Source organism: Entelurus aequoreus, linkage group LG03 (assembly GCF_033978785.1).
Source record: "Entelurus aequoreus isolate RoL-2023_Sb linkage group LG03, RoL_Eaeq_v1.1, whole genome shotgun sequence".
In the NCBI taxonomy this organism is placed as follows: domain Eukaryota; kingdom Metazoa; phylum Chordata; class Actinopteri; order Syngnathiformes; family Syngnathidae; genus Entelurus; species Entelurus aequoreus.
The window spans coordinates 5,687,002-5,709,293 of NC_084733.1; the positions used below are offsets into that span (position 1 = coordinate 5,687,002).

The 22,292-nt window shown below is 40.8% G+C and overlaps 1 protein-coding gene across 2 annotated transcripts in view; it reads left to right on the forward strand.

The window, feature by feature from the left end:
• LOC133646032 (genetic suppressor element 1-like) overlaps positions 1-13,924 on the forward strand; it is a 163,207-nt gene extending 149,283 nt beyond the window's left edge. For both annotated transcript variants that reach the window (XM_062040985.1, XM_062040986.1), the window contains 8 exons: positions 888-1,164; positions 1,226-1,838; positions 5,928-6,192; positions 6,326-6,436; positions 6,553-6,897; positions 9,460-9,789; positions 13,100-13,203; positions 13,267-13,924. In XM_062040985.1, the coding sequence (XP_061896969.1) occupies positions 888-1,164; positions 1,226-1,838; positions 5,928-6,192; positions 6,326-6,436; positions 6,553-6,897; positions 9,460-9,789; positions 13,100-13,203; positions 13,267-13,404 (2,183 nt within the window). In that variant the 3' untranslated portion in view covers positions 13,405-13,924. The remainder of the gene's footprint in view (positions 1-887; positions 1,165-1,225; positions 1,839-5,927; positions 6,193-6,325; positions 6,437-6,552; positions 6,898-9,459; positions 9,790-13,099; positions 13,204-13,266) is intronic.
• The last annotated feature ends 8,368 nt before the right edge of the window (positions 13,925-22,292 follow it).

Genomic DNA, 22,292 nt, shown 5'->3' on the forward strand with positions numbered 1-22,292 from the left:
TGGATCTGCTATCCCCGTTTAAATAAGAACATTTCATTTCAATAGGCCTTTAAGGGCGTGCAGACACGCGTGAGTGACTGCAAGACATACTTGGTCAACAGCCATGCAGGTCACGCTGAGGGTGACCGTATAAACAACTTTAACACTGTTACAAATATGCGCCACACTGTGAACCCACACCGAACAAGAATGGCAAACACATTTGGGGAGAACATCCGCACCGTAACACAACATAAACACAACAAAACAAATACCCGGAATCCCTTGTATCCCTAACTCTTCCGGGCTACAATATATACACCCCAGCTACCACCTCAACCCCCCCACCCCCAATCTACCGAATTCAGAGGTCTCAAGGTTGGCAAGTATGTAATTGTAATTGTAATTTGAAATGAGCATAAGAAGATGTTTTATTAATGCCTTTTGACATATCGGGGACATTTAATGACGACTTGACGTGAAATTATTACATGTGGCTCCTTTACCTCATTATTTTTGACAGCCCTGTTTTTTTTACATTTGTTATTGTTTATTCATATTAATTCCGTTTTGGTTTTTTTTAAAGTTAAAGTACCCATGATTGTCACACACACACACCATAAGTGTGGCGAAATCACCCTTGATCGCCCCCTGGGAGGTGAGGGGAGCAGTGAGCAGCAGCGGTGGCCGCGCCCGGGAATCATTTTTGGTGATTTAACCCCCAATCCCAACCTTTGATGCTGAGTGCCAAGCAGGGAGGTGAAGGCTCCCGTTTTTATAGTCTTTGGTATGCCTCAAAATGAGTTGAATCAAAAATAAAAAAGGTCCTAATTTACTTGAATTCCATGTCATTTTTAAATGTAATGTTTTTAAACGCTTGACTTTTATTTCCGATGTCGTCTTCCCAGATCAACCCAAGGAGGCGGAGCCCCAAGGTTTCCCAGCACATAAACCCCTCCCCTTGAACTTCCACTCCTCCAGGGGCTCCGTCCCGCACCCCTTGCCCAGCCTGGTGCCCTCTCACCTGGGTAAGCACCACGCTCCGCCGGGGGGTGGCATCCACGGGGCCCTGGCGTCGGCCATGATGTCTCAGAGGGCCAACGAGGAGGCGTGGCTCGCCCGGCAGCGAGGACACGAGCGGGAGGGGCCGACGGAAGCGAAGGAGCCTCGGAGAGACGGCCATAGGTGAGGACAATAAGCGGTAGAAAATGGATGGATGGATGGATGTAACAATGTGCCTCCACAGAACAGCCCACCATCACCATAGCAACAAAGATGGAGGACCTGCCCTCGGTGGCCCCCCTCCTCTCATCTCCCCCAAAGCTGCTCTCGCTCCTCCAACCACGCTCTGGAACCCGGCCTCCCTCGTGGACTCCTCCGCCGATTCCCGTCGAAAAGCCAACCCGCCTATCCGACCTCCCCCGGGTCTGACCAGGGCCGACCGACCCCACCTGAGCTGGGGCGACAAGACGGAGGACGGCTCCAGGAGGAGGGCGGAGGCCCCCGAGCGCTGCTTGCCGGCGAGAGGAGGCGGCTCCCAGGACCTCCTCCACCAGCGCCGTCACGCCAGCAACAACCTCCACCTGACACTGTGCACACCCCTGTCTGACCCCGCCTCGCGTCACGTGACCCCGGCCGACCGCAGGGACGGCTCGCTGGTGTACGACCAAGTCCTCCAGCAGCATCGCAGACTCCTCAGCAAGCTGGACATGGAGGAGAGGAGGAGGAAGGAGGCCCGGGAAGGAGGCTACTACTACGACTTGAACGAGTCGTACGACGAGAGCGACGAGGAGGAAGTCAAAGCCCACCTGAGGAGGGTGACGGAACAACCGGCGCTCAAACTGGACACTTCCTCTGAGGTACACCTTTAGTACATCACAGCAATGTTGCAACAACATGCCTTTTGACGACGTTGATAATTAACTTAGAATTTCATGGCTGCGACACGTGCCAAAGTAGTTGGGGAAGGGCATGTTCACCACTGTGTTACATGGCCTTTCCTTTTAACAACACTCAGTAAAGGTTTGGAGTGCAGGCGGGCCAGGAAAGTACCCGCACTCTTTTACTATGAAGCCACGTTGATGCAACACGTGGCTTGGCATTGTCTTGCTGAAATAAGCAGGGGCGTCCATGGTCCAAGTCTATGTTGCTCCAAAACCTGTCCGCATTAATGGCGCCTTCACAGATGTGTAAGTTACCCATGTCTTGGGCACTAATACACCCCCATACCATCACACATGCTGCCTTTTACACTTTGCGCCTAGGACAATCCGGATGGTCCACATTTTCCAAAAACAATTTGAAATGTGGACTCGTCAGACCACAGAACACTTTTCCACTTTGCATCAGTCCATCTTAGATGAGCTCAGGCCCAGCGAAGCCGACAGCGTTCCTGGGTGTTGTTGATAAAAATGGTTTTCGCCTCGCATAGGAGAGTTTTAACTCGCACTTACAGATGTAGCGACCAACTGTAGTTACTAACAGTGGGTTTCTGCAGTGTTCCTGAGCATATGTGGTGATATCCTTTACACACTGATGTGGCTCGTTGATGCGATACAGCCTGACGGATGTAAGGTCACAGGCTTAGCTGCTTACGTGCAGTGATTTCTCCAGATTCTCTGAACCCTTTGATGATATTACGGAGCGTAGATGGTGAAATCCCTAAATTCCTTGCAATAGCTGGTTGAGAAAGGTGTTTCTTAAACCGTTCAACAATTTGCTCACGCATTTGTTGACAAAGTGGTGAGCCTCGCTCCATCCTTGTTTGTGAATGACTGAGCATTTCATGGAATCTACTTTTATACCCAATCATGGCACCCACCCGTTCCCAATTTGCCTGCACACCTGTGGGATGTTCCAAATAAGTGTTTGGTGAGCATTCCTCAACTTTATCAGTATTTATTGCCACCTTTCCCAACTTCTTTGTCACGTGTTGCTGGCATCAAATTCTAAAGCTAAAAAAAATGTTTATCAGTTTGAACATCAAATATGTTGTCTTTGTCGCATTTTGTCACTGGGGACTTGACAAGAAAGAAATGTGCTTTTTGGAGGACATTTAGATAGGGGTGTAACGTGTATTTGTATTGAACCGTTTCGGTACGGGGGTTCCGGTTCGGGTTCGGAGGTGTACCGAACGAGTTTCCACACGGACATATTAAGTAGCGTAACGCACGTTGTGTAAACAATGCACACCGAGGCACAACACACGGCATGCTAGCAGCTAACGGGCTAGTATAGACTGACCATACGTCCTCTTTTCACCGGACATGTCCTCTTTTGCGGAGCTGTCAGGGCGGAGTTTCTTAAATGCCTCAAATGTCTGGAATTTTGAGTTAGGGTTGCGTGTATTTTCAATGTACGTTCAGGGTTAAGAAGGGGTTAAAAACAAAACAAAATGTGAGGGAGGGGCAGAGACAGAGCGAGACAGTTATGATAAACGCGCATGCGTCGCCAGGCTCTGCTTTTTATCCATAGATTTATCACATTTAATTTTTTATTATCTGTAGCAGGTGTGTCAAAAGTGTGCCCCGGAGGCCATTTGCGGCCCACAGCTAATGTTTTAAAGGCCCACGGCACATTCTAAAAATACTATTAAAATAAACAAAAACATAACAAAGTGAAATAACAAAGCTTAAAGGTTAAATGTAATTTAGAAAAAGTTGCAATGTTGACAAATAAAACAAAGCTGGGTTTTTTTTTTCTTTCAAACTGTCATTGCTCAAAACATAATATTGAATCAAAATCAATGTTATTATGAATTATTGACCTATCCAAGGTTCCCATTACTTCACATCAAATATTACACTGAGAAAAATATTTTTGGTGGAAGATTTTGAAAATTTGGTAAATAAATAACCCAAAAATAGAGATAAATGCTTTAAATTGTAATATCGGAAATTATCGGTATCGTTTTTTTTTTATTATCGGTAACGATTTTATTTTTTTATTTATTTTTTTTTAAATTAAATCCACATAAAAAACACAAGATACACTTACAATTAGTGCACCAACCCAAAAAACCTCCCTCCCCCATTTACACTCATCCACACAAAAGGGTTGTTTCTTTCTGTTATTAATATTCCGGTTCCTACATTATATATCAATATATATCAATACAGTCTGCAAGGGATACAGTCCGTAAGCACACATGATTGTGCGTGCTGCTGCTCCACTAATAGTACTAACCTTTAACAGTTAATTTGACTCATTTTCATTAATTACTAGTTTCTTTTTTTTTCTTTTTTTTTTTATTGACATCCAGCATCAGACATTCCTATCCATTACATCATATTCACATGCATCTTATATCTGTTGTCTGCCCTAAATGTCCAAATGTTTTTTGTTTATATCCCAACATACCCCCCACCCCCTCCCAAAAAAGAAACTAACAGCAAAAACAAAAAAAACAACAACAAAGTAATATCTACAAATACATCAATTGTAATGTAATTACTAGTTTCTATGTAGCTGTTTTTATATTGTTATACTTTCTTTTTTACTCAAGACAAATGTTTTTAATTTATTTATCTTATTTTATTTTTTTAAAAAAGGACCTTATCTTCACCATACCTGGTTGTCCCAATTAGGCATAATAATGTGTTAATTCCACCACTGTATATATCGGTATCGGTTGATATCGGTATCGGTAATTAAAGAGTTGGACAATATCGGAATATCGGATATCTGCAAAAAGCCATTATCGGACATCCCTACCCAAAATTGTATATTTTGTTGTTCTTGTACCGAAAATTAACCGAACCGTGACCTCTAAACCGAGGTACGTACCGAACCAGAATTTTTGTCTACCATTACACCTAGAGATGTCCGATAATATCGGTCTGCCGATATTATCGGCGGATAAATGCGTTAAAATGTAATATCGGAAATTATCGGTATCGTTTTTTTTATTATCAGTATCGGGTTTTTTTTGTGGTTTTTTTTGTTTTTTTTATTAAATCCACATAAAAAACACAAGATACACTTACAATTAGTGCACCAACCCAAAAAACCTCCCTCCTCATTCACACTCATTCACACAAAAGGGTTGTTTCTTTCTGTTATTAATATTCTGCTTCCTACATTATATATCAATATATATCAATACAGTCTGCAAGGGATACAGTCCGTAAGCACACATGATTGTGCGTGCTGCTGCTCCACTAATAGTACTAACCTTTAACACTTAATTTGACTCATTTTCATTAATTACTAGTTTTTTTTTGTTTTGTTTTGTTTTTTTTAATTTTATTTTTATTGACATCCAGCATCAGACATTCCTATCCATTACATCATATTCACATACATCTTATATCTGTTGTCTGCCCTAAATGTCCAAATATTTTTTGTTTATATCCCAACCATACCGCCCAACCCCCCACCCCAAAAAAAGAAAGTAACAGCAACAAAAAAAAAAAAAAAAAAAAAGTAATATCTACAAATACATCAATTGTAATGTAATTACTAGTTTCTATGTAGCTGTTTTTATATTGTTTTACTTTCTTTTTTACTCAAGACAAATGTTTTTAATTTATTTATCTTATTTTATTTTTTTTAAAAAGTACCTTATCTTCACCATACCTGGTTGTCCAAATTAGGCATAATAATGTGTTAATTCCACCACTGTATATATCGGTATCGGTTGATATCGGTATCGGTTATTAAAGAGTTGGACAATATCGGAATATCGGCAAAAAGCCATTATCGGACATCCCTACCCAAAACTGTATATTTTGTTGTTTTCTTACTGTACCGAAAATGAACCGAACCGTGACCTCTAAACCGAAGTACGTACCGAACCGGAATTTTTGTGTACCATTACACCTCTACATTTAGATGTTAACTAGCTGTGAACGTGCGCACGCGGGACTGCTTGTTTGGCAGCTGGTGTTGAAGATTTAGGATGCAAACGGGCCGCTGACGTGCGCCCGCTCTCCTTCTTGTGCTTGAAGAAGGTGGACTTCCTGCACACGTGCGGCCTGGTCCCGCTGGCCCGCTGCGACGAGATCCTGCAGCGCAAGAAGAGGAAGAGGAGGAGGATGCTGAGGGAGCGGAGCCCCTCCCCGCCCGCCGTGCAGGGCAAGAAGAAGGCCTCGCCGGCGCCGCTCACCACGCCGTACACGGCCGAGCAGATGGACGGCGCCCCCGAGCTGCCGGAGAAGAAGGACTTCCTCCGCATGTTCAAGCTCTCCCACGTCAGCCCCAAGCAGAGAAGAGGTGACGATGCAGACCTCGTCCTCCTTCTCTCTATCAGACCTCGTCCTCCTTCTCTCTATCAGACCTCGTCCTCCTTCTCTCTATCAGACCTCGTCCTCCTTCTCTCTAATTACTCCACCTTTGTCTTTTCCAGATAAGGAGAAGACGGAGGGGCTGCTGAAGGCCATACAGAAGAACATTGTGACGCTGGACACGCTGAGATACAACTCTGCACCGCCATGTAGCAGCCCGCTTAGGACGACAGGTGAGACGCTTTATTAGGGACGCCTGCACCAGCTGAGAAGCCATGCAGGAGCACTAAGTAGGTGTCCACTAAGGAAAGTGGGGGAGATTCCTGAAAAGGCTCTCGTGTCTTTGCAGGGGAGTCCTCGTCAGCCCCGCCCACTTCCTGTCAGTCAAACGGACATCTTTACCCCGACTCCCCCAGCCCCTCCCCTCCCTATGTACACAAACAGAAGCACAAGCAGCCCACCGGGTGGGCGCCGCCGCCGCCCTCGGCCCCCCGCGGGGAAAAGGCGGCGTTCACAGAACCCAACAAGAAGCACCAGCTGGTCCACAACGGCCACGTAGCAGTCGCTCCTCTGAAGAAGGACCCGGGTCCGGGTCCGGGCCACAACGGTCGAGTCAGGCCCTGGGAGAGGTTCACGCCCGAGGCCTTCGCTCAGCACTTCCACCAGGCGGTGCTGCAGTCCACGCACCACAAAGGTGAGTCGGCTTTTTGGTTGCACACATGACAAATATTTGCTGCCATCTTGTGGTTGGACGATGCATTGCTACCTAATAATGTTGTGCAGGATGAAAGGGACCAGTAGTCAGTATCAGGTTTAATCCAGCACATTTACCAGGAACAAGATCCAGATCAGATCCAGCACATTTACATGGAACCAGTAGTCAGTATCAGGTTTAATATGAGTCAGATCCAGCACATTTACCAGGAACCAGTTTAATATGAGTCAGATCCAGCACATTTACATGGAACCAGTTTAAGATGAGTCAGATCCAGCACATTTACATGGAACCAGTAGTCAGTATCAGTTTAATATGAGTCAGATACAGTACATGCAAGGAACCAGTAGTCAGTATCAGGTTTAATATGAGTCAGATCCAGCACATTTACAAGGAACCAGTTTAATATGAGTCAGATCCAGCACATTTACAGGGAACCAGCAGTCAGTATCAGTTTAATATGAGTCAGATCCAGCACATTTACATGGAACCAATAGTCAGTATCAGGTTTAATATGAGACAGATCCAGCACATTTACATGGAACCAGTTTAATATGAGTCAGATCCAGCACATTTACATGGAACCAATAGTCAGTATCAGGTTTAATATGAGACAGATCCAGCACATTTACAAGGAACCAGTAGTCAGTATCAGGATTAATATGAGTCAGATCCACAACATTTACCAGGAACCAGTAGTCAGTATCAGGTTTAATATTAGTCAGATCCAGCACATTTACCAGGAACCAGTAGTCAGTATCAGGTTTAATATGAGTCAGATCCAGCACATTTACCAGGAACCAGTTTAATATGAGTCAGATCCAGCACATTTACCAGGAACCAGTTTAATATGAGTCGGATCCAGCACATTTACAAGGAACCAGTAATCAGTATCAGGTTTAATATGAGTCAAATCCAGCACATTTACCAGGAACCAGTTTAATATCAGTCAGATCCAGCACATTTACCAGGAAACAGTAGTCAGTATCAGGTTTAGTATGAGTCAGATCTAGCACATTTACAAGGAACCAGTAGTCATTATCAGGTTTAAAATGAGTCAGATCCAGCACATTTATAAGGAACCTGTAGTCAGTATCAGGTTTAATATGAGTCAGATCCAGCACATTTACATGGAATCAGTAGTCAGTATCAGGTTTAATATGAGTCTGATCCAGATTCTGAGGTGTTCAGACACGTATACAGTATCTTTAGTATATGATTCTATTTGAAAAAATTAAAAACATGTAAACATGAATTTAATCCAGATCCCGTTCAAATTAAAACTTCATGTGACATTTTCAGAAATCTGATTAAAAAGTGATCCCCTTTGATCGTTTACATAGTCCTGCATCTGTCAAATCAGATTCTTTCATTCCAAATAAACTTGTTATGTGTCTGGAGTTCAAATGTTGTTCTGGATCACATTCAGATTAAAACACTACTAGGATGTTGTAGACACTTATATCTGTTTGAAAGACAATCCATGTCTATTGGAGTTGACATTTCAAGCCTAATTGAATCTGGATTTGTTTCGGATTAAAAAACTAATACTATTTTTCATAGTTGTATATTTGTAAAGTCAGTTTTTTTAGTAATTCAGTTTTCTTAGTAATTGTTTTGTGTATAGGATTTTTTTTTTAATTACCTGGATCTAATCCAGAGTGAAACACCATTGAAGATGTTCAGACACTTTTACAGTTTCTTTAATATCTGATTACATTTGAAGGAAATTTGATCCGTGTATGGACTTGAAATGTCAAAGCAAATTTAATGCAGATCTGATCCAGATTGAAAACTCATTTAACATTTTAATACTGTTATCTTTGTCAAATTGGATTTAATTTGAAAGACACTTTGTATGTGTTTTGATTTGAAGTGTCATGACAAATTTAATCTGGATTTAATACTGATTGAAAGACTAATATGATTTTGGACACTTAAATCTGATTTTATTTGAAAGGGATTTGGTGTGTGTTTGGAGTTTAAATATCAAGCCAAATATAATACAGATCGATCCGGATTAACACAAATAATTTAAAATTTTTATACTGTTATATCTGTTAAATGTTGTTTTATTTAAAAGACAATTGGCATATGTATGGAATTAAAATGCCAACACAAATTCAATCTGGATTCAATCCAGATTGCAAGCCTAATACAATATTCAGACACTTAAATCGTATTTTATTTGAAAGAAATTTGGCATGTGTTTGGAGTTGAAATGTCCAGACACATTCAATCTGAATTTAATCTGGAACGAAATATTAATACAATTTTCAAAGACATTTGGTTTGTGTTTGGAGTTTAAATGTCAAGCCAAATTTAATCCAGATCTGATCCGGATTGAAAACTCTTTTAACATTTTCATACTGTTATCTTTGTCAAATCTGTTGAAATGATGTGTGAAATACATTTAGTGTGTGTACAGAGTTGACATGTTAGGCCAAACTTGATCTAGATTTGATCCAGTTTGAAATCTTACTCATGGTTTTAATTGTTTTGATGTAAAAGTAAATATCCCTGATGTTGTCTCCTTATAAGGAGTGCCAAGCTGGCTCCCAGAGGCGTGCGTGAAGGCTGAGGCGTCTCCGATCAAAGCGCCGCACGCTAACCACACCCCTCCGCACGCTAACCACACCCCTCCGCACGCTAACCACACCCCTCCGCACGCCACTAACGGCCATCACCACCATTTTCCCCGAGCCAGTCGGGATGCGGCGTCTCCTCGGGAACACTTGACTGATGATGATGATGATGACGACGAGGTGGAGGAAGACGACTCATCTGGGCAGGAGGAAGATGAGTTGGAGGCTCCAAGGAAATGGAAAGGCATTGAAGCCATTTTTGAGGCCTATCAGGAGTATGTGGACGGTGAGACTGCTTTTTCTTTCCTATAGTTCAACCCTTTTTGTCCCCCAAAACTAACTTGGTGTCAGAAGTTGGACCTCTTGTGTTGTCGCCTGTGTTGTCGTACTCTGCATTGTTTACACCTTCTTGATATAGAAAAGACATTCCAACTGAGCACTTCTTGGTTGCTTTCTTACAATTTGGTGTCAGAAGTGGGATCCCTTGTGTGATAGCCTATGCTCTGTGGTACTCTACCCTTTTTACACCTTCTTGCAAGAATACATGCCCGTTGACCAAATTGATCAATGTAGTTGTTTTTATACCATTTGGTGTCAGAAGTGGGATCCCTTGTGTGATCGCCTATGCTGTGTGTGGTACTCTACTGTGTACACCTTCTTGCAAGAATACATGCCAGTTGACCAAATTAATTCATGAGGGGTGGGGGGTTTCTACTATTTGGTGTCAGAAGTGGGATCCCTTGTGTGATCGCCTATGCTGTGTGTGGTATAACCCTGTTTACACTTTCTTGCAAGAATACATGCCAGTTGACCAAATTGATGAATGTGGTTGTTTTTTCTACCATTTGGTGTTAGAAGTGGGATCCCTTGTATGATTGTCTATGCTTTGTGTGGTACTCTACCGTGTGTACACCTTCTTGCAAGAATACATGCCGGTTGACCAAATTGATGCATCTGGTTGTTGTTTTTACCATTTGGTGTCAGAAGTGGGATCCCTTGTGTGATCTCCTATGCTGTGTGTGGTACAACCCTGTTTACACTTTCCTGCAAGAATACATGCCAGTTGACCAAATTGATCAATGCGTGGTTTTTTTCTACAATTTGGTGTCAGAAGTGGGATCCCTTGTGTGATCGCCTATGCTGTGTGTGGTATAACCCTGTTTACACTTTCTTGCAAGAATACATGCCAGTTGACCAAATTGATGAATGTGGTTGTTTTTTCTACCATTTGGTGTTAGAAGTGTGATCCCTTGTGTGATCGTCTATGCTTTGTGTTGTACTCTACCGTGTGTACACCTTCTTGCAAGAATCCATGCCAGTTGACCAAATTGATGCATCTGGGGGTTTTTTTACCATTTGGTGTCAGAAGTGGGATCCCTTGTGTGATCTCCTATGCTGTGTGTGGTACAACCCTGTTTACACTTCCCTGCAAGAATACATGCCAGTTGACCAAATTGATGAATGTGGTTGTTTTTTCTACAATTTGGTGTCAGAAATGGGATCTCTTGTGTGATCGCCTATGCTTTGTTTGGTACTCTACTCTGTGTGCACCTTCTTGCAAGAATACATGCCAGTTGACCAAATTGATCAATGTGTGGGGGGGAGGTGGGGGGTTCTACAATTTGGTGTCAGAAATGGGATCCCTTGTGTGATCCCCTATGCTGTGTGTGGTACTCTACTCTGTGTACAATGCCAGTTGACCAAATTAATCTACGTGGTTTTTTTTTTCTACCATTTGGTGTCAGAAGTGGGATCCCTTGTGTGATCGCCTATGCTGTGTGTGGTACAACCCTGTTTACACTTTCCTGCAAGAATACATGCCAGTTGGCCAAATTAATTCATGGGGGTGGGGGGTTCTACTATTTGGTGTCAGAAATGGGATCGCTTGTGTGATCGCCTATGCTGTGTGTGGTATAACTCTGTTTACACTTTCTTGCAAGAATACATGCCAGTTGACCAAATTGATGAATGTGGTTGTTTTTTCTACCATTTAGTGTTAGAAGTGGGATCCCTTGTGTGATCGTCTATGCTTTGTGTGGTACTCTACCCTGTGTACACCTTCTTGCGAGAATACATGCCAGTTGACCAAATTGATGCATCCGGGGTTTTTTTTACCATTTGTGTCAGAAGTGGGATCCCTTGTGTGAGCACCTATGCTGTGTGTGGTACAACCCTGTTTACACTTTCCTGCAAGAATACATGCCAGTTGACCAAAATGATCAATGTGGGGTTTTTTCTACAATTTGGTGTCAGAAATGGGATCCCTTGTGTGATCGCCTATGCTTTGTTTGGTACTCTACTCTGTGTACACCTTCTTGCAAGAATACATGCCAGTTGACCAAATTGATCAATGTGGGGGGAGGGGTTTTCTACAATTTGGTGTCAGAAATGGTATCCCTTGTGCCGAGAATGTCGTTGTGGCTTGTGCAGCCCTTTGAGACTTTTGTGATTTAGGGCTATATAAATAAACATTGATTGATTGATTGTGTGATCCCCTATGCTGTGTGTGGTACTCTACTCTGTGTACAATGCCATTTGACCAAATTAATCCACATGGGGTTTTTTTTCTACCATTTGGTGTCAGAAGTGGGATCCCTTGTGTGATCGCCTATGCTGTGTGTGGTACAACCCTGTTTACCCTTTCCTGCAAGAATACATGCCAGTTGACCAAATTGATCAATGTGGGTTTTTTTTTTTTTACCATTCGGTGTCAGAAGTGGGATCCCTTGTGTGATCGCCTATGCTGTGTGTGGTACAACCCTGTTTACCCTTTCCTGCAAGAATACATGCCAGTTGGCCAAATTGATCCATTTGGGGGGGTTTTCTACAATTTGGTGTCAGAAGTGGGATCCCTTGTGTGATCGCCTATGCTGTGTGTGGTACAACCCTGTTTACCCTTTCCTGAAAGAATACATGCCAGTTGACCAAATTGATCAATGTGGGGTTTTTTCTACAATTTGGTGTCAGAAATGGGATCCCTTGTGTGATCGCCTATGCTTTGTTTGGTACTCTACTCTGTGTACACCTTCTTGCAAGAATACATGCCAGTTGACCAAATTGATCAATGTGGGTGGAGGGGTTTTCTACAATTTGGTGTCAGAAACGGGATCCCTTGTGCCGAGAATGTCGTTGTGGCTCGTGCAGCCCTTTGAGACTTTTGTGATTCAGGGCTATATAAATAAACATTGATTGATTGATTGTGTGATCCCCTATGCTGTGTGTGGTACTCTACTCTGTGTACAATGCCAGTTGACCAAATTAATTCACGTGGGTTGTTTTTTTTTACCATTCGGTGTCAGAAGTGGGATCCCTTGTGTGATCGCCTATGCTGTGTGTGGTACAACCCTGTTTACCCTTTCCTGCAAGAATACATGCCAGTTGGCCAAATTGATCAATTTGGGGGGGTTTTCTACAATTTGGTGTCAGAAGTGGGATCCCTTGTGTGATCGCCTATGCTGTGTGTGGTACAACCCTGTTTACCCTTTCCTGAAAGAATACATGCCAGTTGACCAAATTGATCAATTTGGGGTTTTTTTCTACAATTTGGTGTCAGAAATGGGATCCCTTGTGTGATCGCCTATTTGAATTCCTTACAGACCGCGGCGTGGAGAGGCAGGTTCTTCACAATCAGTGTAAAAGACTCGAGGCGCAGAACTTCAACCTGACCAGAACTGCTGAGCAACTTTCGAACACCATGGCGGTGAGTCGTCTCACTTCTCGTTGGAGATCCCTTTTCACTAAACGTCCCCTCCTCGGCGTCCAGGAGCTGGTGAGTCAGAGACGGCGGGCGCGGGAGGAGCGGGACAGACTTCAGGCCCAGCTGGAGCACTTCAGGAGGTGTCTCACGCTACCCAGCATGCACTGGGGCCGGGGGCAGGTCAACGGGCACGCGCCCAGGTGACCTCAGGTGCCCCCTCGCATTAGACTGAAGGACCGCTTTGCACTTACAGAACCTGAAGGACGTCCAGGTCCAGAGGTTGGACCGTGGCAACCGTCGTCCTTTTTATGAATTCTCCCCAAGGGTCGTAGCTGTGTAGGTGCAACATCCAGTCATATATATGTAATACAGAGTTAGTTAGAATCAAAGCACACCTCAGGCCTTAAGGATGCACTTAAACATGGAATATTTGCAGAAACACATTTTTTCACCTTCTAACTTCTGTCAGCCAAGCCACAAACAAGCATCAAGCATCAAGCATCCACATCCAATGTGGTTTGCCCTTTTAATCATACGTTGGTCATTGGAATAGATGAGAGATTTCTCAATGTTGTCCTTTTTTTCGCAAAAAAAAAAGCCCTATGCTACAACTGTATGATGGTTTATTACGCAGTGGAACCTCCAAAGTCAAACACCATCTGTTCTGTAACGCTGCTTGTTGGGATTTGAACTCGGACTGCAAAGATCACATGTGTGAATGCTCCTAAACCAGGGGTCACCAACGCAGTGCCCGCGGGCACCAGGTCGCCCGTAAGGACCAGATGAGTAGCCCGCTGGCCTGTTCTAAAAATAGCTCAAATAGCAGCACTTACCAGTGAGCTGCCTCTATTTTTTAAATTGCATTTATTTACTAGCAAGCTGGTCTCGCTTTGCCCGACATTTTTAATTCTAAGAGAGACAAAACTCAAAAAGAATTTGAAAATCCAAGAAAATATTTTAAAGACTTGGTCTTCACTTGTTTAAATAAATTCATTAATTTTTTTACTTTGCTTCTTATAACTTTCAGAAAGACAATTTTAGAGAAAAAATACAACCTTAAAAATGATTTTAGGATTTTTAAACAAAAAAACCTTTTTACCTTTTAAATTCCTTCCTCTTCTTTCCTGACAATTTAAATCAATGTTCAAGTATTTTTTTTTTTTAATTGTAAAGAATAATAAATACATTTTAATTTAATTCTTCATTTTAGCTTCTGTTTTTTCGACGAAGAGTATTTGTGAAATATTTCTTCAAACTTATTATGATTAAAATTCAAAAAAAATTATTCTGGCAAATCTAGAAAATCTGTAGAATCAAATTTAAATGTTATTTCAAAGTATTTTGAATTTATTTTAAAATTTTTGTTCTGGAAAATCTAGAAGAAATAATGATTTGTCTTTGTTAGAAATATAGCTTGGTCCAATTTGTTATATATTCTAACAAAGTGTAGACTGGATTTTAACCTATTTAAAACATGTCATCAAAATTCTAAAATTAATCTTAATCAGGAAAAATTACTAATGATGTTCCATAAATTCTTTTTTTAAGTTTTTCTCTTTTTTTTCTGTTGAATTTTGAATTTTAAAGAGTTAAATTGAAGATAAACTATGTTTCAAAATGTAATTGTCGTTTTTTTCGTGTTTTCTCCTCTTTTAAACTGTTCAATTAAGTGTAAATATCATTAATTATTAATAATAACATAGAGTTAAAGGTAAATTGAGCAAATTGGCTATTTCTGGCAATTTATTTAAGTGTGTATCAAACTGGTAGCCCTTCGCATTAATCAGTACCCAAGAAGTAGCTCTTGCTTTCAAAAAGGTTGGTGACCCCTGTCCTAAACATTCACACATGTGATCTTCTACACTAAAGTTCATTTATTAATTCAACTTCTTCTTCTTTCATCAGATTTTGGCACGCTCTACCTTCCACATTTTTCACCCGATTCAAAGCGTTCCCACTTCAAACTGTTCAGCCTATTTCCGGAAACGCGGGCTTTTCCCTTGACAAGTTCCAAAAATTCCCAGATTTCCCAGAATTCCAGGTTTTCCGGGACATTTTTCCCATTCAAAATGAATTGGCCATTTTTCAAACTTCCATTTCCACATTTTTCAACCTATTCAAACCATTCCACCTTCAACACATTCCACTCATCCTGGAAATTCAAACTTATTTTTTTCCAAGTTAAAAATTTTTTCAGGATTTCCCAGAATTCCTGGTTTTCCAAACCCTTTTTTCACCCTTTTTTCTGGCAACTACTCCTCCCACGTTTTTCAACCTACTTCAACCGTTCAAACATTCTTCTTAATCAGGACAAAAAACAAAGTTGTTTTTTGAACTGGAAAAATTCCCGGTTTTCCCGAATTTCCAGGAATTCCGTAATACCATTTCTCATTTCAACATGTTGCTACTTCAACATTTCTTGACCGATTTGAAAAAATTCAACACCAACCATTTCAGGTCATTCAGAACATTCAACCTTTTTACTATTATCAAAAAAATTCCAGATTTTCCCGAAATTCTTTAATACCATTTAATACTTCGACATTTCTTGATCGATTTAAACAATTTCAACACCAATAAATTCAGCTCATTCATGCTCCTAATCATTTTCCAAAAAATCCCACTTTTCCCCAAATTCCCCAAATTTCCAGGAAGTTCCCATTGAAATGAATGGGACATTTTTCCGAGTTGCACAATTCCCACATTTTTCGACCTATTCAAACCATTCCACCTTCAACACATTCCACTCATCCTGGAAATTCAAACTATTTTTTTTCCAAGTTCAAAAAAATTCCAGGATTTTCCCGAATTCCTGGTTTTCCAAACCCTTTTTTCACCCTTTTTTCTGGCCACTACTCCTCCCACGTTTTTCAACCCACTTCAACCGTTCAAACATTCTTCTTAATCAGGACAAAAAACAAAGTTGTTTTTTGAACTGGAAAAATTCCCGGTTTTCCCGAATTTCCAGGAATTACGTAATACCATTTCTCATTTAAACATGTGGTTCAACATTTCTTGACCGATTTGAAAAAATTCAACACCAACCATTTCAGGTCATTCAGAACATTCAACCTTTTTACTATTATCAAAAAAATTCCAGATTTTCCCGAAATTCTTTAATACCATTTAATACTTCGACATTTCTTGATCGATTTAAACAATTTCAACACCAATAAATTCAGCTCATTCATGCTCCTGATCATTTTCCAAAAAATCCCACTTTTCCCCAAATTTCCAGGAAGTTCCCATTGAAATGAATGGGGCATTTTTCCAAGTGCACAATCCCCACATTTTTCAACCGATTCAAACCATTCCAACATCAACACATTCCACTCATCCTGGAAATTCAAACTATTTTTTTTCCAAGTTCAAAAAAATTCCAGGATTTTCCCGAATTCCTGGTTTTCCAAAGCCCTATTTCCACCCTTTTTTCTGGCAACTAATCCTCCCACATTTTTCAACCCACTTCAACCGTTCTACCATCCAAACATTCTTCTTAATCAGGACAAAAAACAAAGTTGTTTTTTAACTAAAAAAATTCCCGGTTTTCCCGAATTTCCAGGAATTCCGTAATACCTTTTCTCATTTCAACTCGTTACTACTTCAACATTTCTCGACCGATTTAAACAATTCCAACACCAACCAATTCAGCTCATTCATGCTCCTAATCATTTTCCAAAAAATCCCGTTTTTCCCAAAATTCCCAAAATGTCCAGGAAGTTCCCATTGAAATGAATGGGACATTTTCCCAACTTGCACAATTCCCACATTTTTCAACCTGTTCAAACCATTCCAACATCAACACATTCCACTCATCCTGGAAATTCCAAGTACTTTTTTTCCAAGTTCCAAAAAATTGCAGGATTTTCCAGAATTCCTGGTTTTCCAATGCCCTATTTCCACCATTTTTTCTGGCGACTACTCCTCCCACATTTTTCAACCCACTTCAACCATTCCACCGTCCAAACATTCTTCTTAATCAGGACAAAAAACTAAGTTGTTTTTTAACTAGAAAAATTCCCGGTTTTCCCAAATTTCCAGGAATTCCGTAATACCATTTCTCATTTCAACATGTTACTACTTCCAACATTTCTTGACCGATTTCAACAATTCCAACACCAACCAATTCAACTCATTCATGCTCCTAATCCTTTTCCAAAAAATCCTGCTTTTCCCCAAATTTCCAGGAAGTTCCCATTGAAAAAAAATGGGACATTTTTCCAAGTTGCACGATTCCTAAATTTTTCAACCTATTCAAACCATTCCAACATCAACACATTCCACTCATCCTGGAAATTCAAACTACCTTTTTTCCAAGTTCAAAAAAATTGCAGGATTTTCCAGAATTCCTGGTTTTCCAAAGCCCTATTTCCACCCTTTTTTTTTGGCGACTACTCCTCCCACGTTTTTCAACCCACTTCAACCGTCCAAACATTCTTCTTAATCAGGACAAAAAACAAAGTTGTTTTTTTAACTAGAAAAATTTCCGGTTTTCCCGAATTTCCAGGAATTCCGTAATACCATTTCTCATTTCAACATGTTATTACGTCATCATTTCTTGACTGATTTGAAAAATTTCCACACCAACCATTTCAACTCATTCAGAACATTCAACCTTTTTACTGTTATCAAAAAAATTCCAGATTTTCCCGAAATTCTTTAATACCATTTACTACTTCAACATTTCTTGATCGATTTAAACAACTCCAACACCAACCAATTCAGCTCATTCATGCTCCTGATCATTTTCCAAAAAATTCCACTTTTCCCCAAATTCCCCAAATTTCCAGGAAGTTCCCATTGAAATGAATGGGACATTTTTCCAAGTTGCACAATTCCCACATTTTTCAACCGATTCAAACCATTCCACCTTCAACACATTCCACTCATCCTGGAAATTCAAACTATTTTTTTTCTTTGTTCAAAAAAATTGCAGAATTTTCCAGAATTCCTGGTTTTCCAAAGCCCTATTTCCACCCTTTTTTCTGGCGACTACTCCTCCCACATTTTTCAACCCACTTCAACCGTTCCACCGTCCAAACATTCTTCTTAATCAGGACAAAAAACTAAGAGTTTTTTTTAACTGGAAAAATTCCCGGTTTTCCCGAATTTCCAGGAATTCCGTAATACCATTTCTCATTTCAACATGTTACTACTTCAACATTTCTTGACCGATTTGAAAAATTCAACACCAACCATTTCAACTCATTCAGAACATTCAACCTTTTTGCTATTATCAAAAAAATTGCAGATTTTCCCGAAATTCTTTAATACCATTTACTACTTCAACATTTCTTGATCGATTTTAAACAATTCCAACACCAACCAATTCAGCTCATTCATGCTCTTGATAATTTTCCAAAAAATCCCGCTTATCCCCAAATTCCCAAAATTTCCAGGAAGTTCCCATTGAAATGAATGGGACATTTCTCCAATTTGCACAATTCCCACATTTTTCGACCTATTTAAACCATTCCAACATCAACACATTCCACTCATCCTGGACATTCAAACTACTTTTTTCCAAGTTCAAACAAATTGCAGGATTTTCCAGAATTCCTGGTTTTCCAAAGCCCTATTTCCACCTTTTTTTCTGGCGACTACTCCTCCCACATTTTTCAACCGTTCCACCGTCCAAACATTCTTCTTAATCAGGACAAAAAACAAAGTTGTTTTTTTGAACTAGAAAAATTCCCGGCTTTCCCCAATTTCCACCGTCCACCGTCCAAACATTCTTCTTAATCAGGACAAAAAACAAAGTTGTTTTTTTGAACTAGAAAAATTCCCGGCTTTCCCCAATTTCCAGGAATTCCGTAATACCATTTCTCATTTCAACATGTTACTACTTCAACATTTCTCGACCGATTTGAAAAATTTCAACACCAACCATTTCAACTCATTCAACCTTTTTACTATTATCAAAAAAATTCCTGATTTTCCCGAAATTCTTTAATACCATTTACTTCGACATTTCTTGATCGATTTTAAACAACTCCAACACCAACCAATTCAGCTCATTCATGCTCTTGATAATTTTCCAAAAAATCCCGCTTTTCCCCAAATTCCCAAAATTTCCAGGAAGTTCCCACTGAAATGAATGGGACATTTTTCCAAGTTGCACAATTCCCACATTTTTCAACCTATTCAAACCATTCCAACATCAACACATTCCACTCATCCTGGACATTCAAACTAACACTTTCCCAAATTCCGGTTTTCCTGGAAATTCAAACTCTTCAACATTCAAACCATTCCAACTATTCTTACATTCATACTACATTCTGTCAGCATTTCACTTCAACTTCAGCATTGGAGCATTCACACACAATTCCTTCAGGAATTGCCTCATTTAGTTCTGATTAGATTTCTATTCAGTTTATTTCAAATAAAGGTTTAATGAGAGTAGCTAATAAAATCGTACAAAATTCGGACGAATATCTTGGCGTAGTTTCCGCATGCAAAAGAGCGCACATGAGAGCGGTGGCGCGTGGGTGCTGTGATCTGTGTGGCGGCAAACAGCACGGAGGTTTTTATTTGACATTTCTATATTTGCACACATGTTAAAAGTGCCACTTCAATGTTTGTTTAAAAAATAATAATAATTAAGGTTATGGCAAGCAGAAAATTTTGAACTATTTTCCTTGAAATACGCATTGGAGGCTATAAAGTGTGCTTTGTATGATCATTGAATGAATCCATAGCTGCAGCCCTGAGTCGCAAATTCAATATCCTAAATATCCAAATTAGCGGTGCCCTTCCTAGCAGACATGTAGCAAACTGAAAAACGGTCGTGATCGTCGACGCCGTGCAAAATCCAACGATTGGACTGTGAAAATGTTAGACCGAAGACATCCCCCGGTTCCACTTTGCAGGCTCCACTGTACCACACACTACCTTGACATTAAATGTGGATCCAGCTTGAAGAACATCTGTACTCTTAGATTAGATTTCATACCATGTGTCCCACCCCCTCTCCGCCAAATGAAGAGTATTTATGATCGCTGATTAGTCAATAAAACTGTTCTTCGGGGCAGGATCACGTCCTACAAGTCCAGGGGGAAGAGAATGTCACAAAGTGATTATGTCAACATGTTTGAAACAAAAAAACTAAACAAAAAAAAACACCATTAGGGGACGGCGTGGCGCAGTTGGGAGAGTGGCCGTGCCAGCAACCTGAGGGTTCCTGGTTCAATCCCCACCTTCTACCAACCTCGTCACGTCCGTTGTGTCCTTGAGCAAGACACTTCACCCTTGCTCCTGATGGGTCGTGGTTAGGGCCTTGAATGGCAGCTCCCGCCATCAGTGTGTGAATGTGTGTGTGAATGGGTGAATGTGGAAATAGTGTCAAAGCGCTTTGAGTACCTTGAAGGTAGAAAAGCGCTATATAAGTATAACCCATTTACCATAACCCATTTACCATTCCTTTCAAGAAGAGTGTGAAAATCGTGCATATTTGTTTGAATCATGTCTTATTTTATTATTGCAAGACTGTACAATTGCAGTGAATTATTTATTAACATATTGCTGTACATTAAAATAGAAATTTGCATTAAAATGTGGATTTAGTGTGTGGTGATTGTGTATGAGTCTATGATTGTTCAATTGTCAGCAGGTGAATATGCTCTAAGAACAGAGTTACAATCATTTAGAGCAGTGGTTCTTTACCTTGTTGGAGGTACCGAACCCCACCAGTTTCATATGCGCATTCACAGAACCCTCCTTTTTTTCCAAATTCAAGACAGTTATTATATGTTTTTGGTAACACTTTAGTACGGGGAACATATTCTAAGTAACAAAGACTTAAAGGCCTACTGAAATGAATTTTTTTTTTATTTAAACGGGAATAGCAGATCCATTCTATGTGTCATACTTGATCATTTTGCCATATTTTTGCTGAAAGGATTTAGTATAGAACAACGTCGATAAAGTTCGCAACTTTTGGTCTCTGATAAAAAAAAACCTTGCCCCTACTGGAAGTAGTTGTTCACTCCCTCATATTTTCCTATTGTTTTCAACGCAGCTAGAGCGATTCGGACCATTACCCCATTAATTTGAGCGAGGATGAAAGATTCGTGGATGAGGAACGTTAGAGTGACGGACTAGAATGCAGTGAAATACATTTTTTTTTTTCGCTTTGACCGTAACTTAGGTACAAGCTGGCTCATTGGATTCCACACTTTCTCCTTTTTCTATTGTGGATCACGGATTTGTATTTGAAACCACCTGGGATACTATATCCTCTTGAAAATGAGAGTCGAGAACGCGAAATGGACATTCAGTGCCTTTTATCTCCACGACAATACATCGGCGAAACGCTTTAGCTACGAGCTAATGTGATAGCATCGTGCTTTAACTGCATATAGAAACAAAAAAAATAAACTCCTGACTGGAAGGACAGATAGAAAATCAACAATACTATTAAACCGTGGACATGTAACTACACGGTTAATGCTTTCCAGGCTGGCGAAGGTTAACAATGCTGTGCTAACGACGCCATTGAAGCTAACTTAGCAACCGGACCGCACAGAGCTATGCTAAAAACATTAGCTCTCCACCTACGCCAGCCAGCCCTCATCTGCTCATCAACACCCGTGCTCACCTGCGTTCCAGCGATCGGCAGAAGGACGAAGGACTTCACCCAATGCGTTTGGCGGCCCGGAGACGTAGGAAGTCAAGGTGAGGTCGGCGGCTAGCGCGTCTGCTCTCCAACAAAGTCCTCCTGGTTGTGTTGCTGTAGTCCGCTGCTAATACACCGATCCCACCTACAACTGTCTTCTTTGCAGCCTTCATTGTTCATTAAACAAATTGCAAAATATGTCCAGAATACTGTGGAATTATGAAATGAAAACAGAGCTTTTTGTATAGGATTCTACGGGGTACCATAACTTCTGTTAAACTGACTTCGTCACGCGCATACGTCATCATACCGCGTTTCAGCCGGATATTTCCCGGGAAATTTTAAATGTCACTTTATAAGTTAACCCGGCCGTATTGGCATGTGTTGCAATGTTAAGATTTCATCATTGATATATAAACTATCAGACTGCGTGGTCGGTAGTAGTGGGTTTCAGTAGGCCTTTAATTTAGAGTTT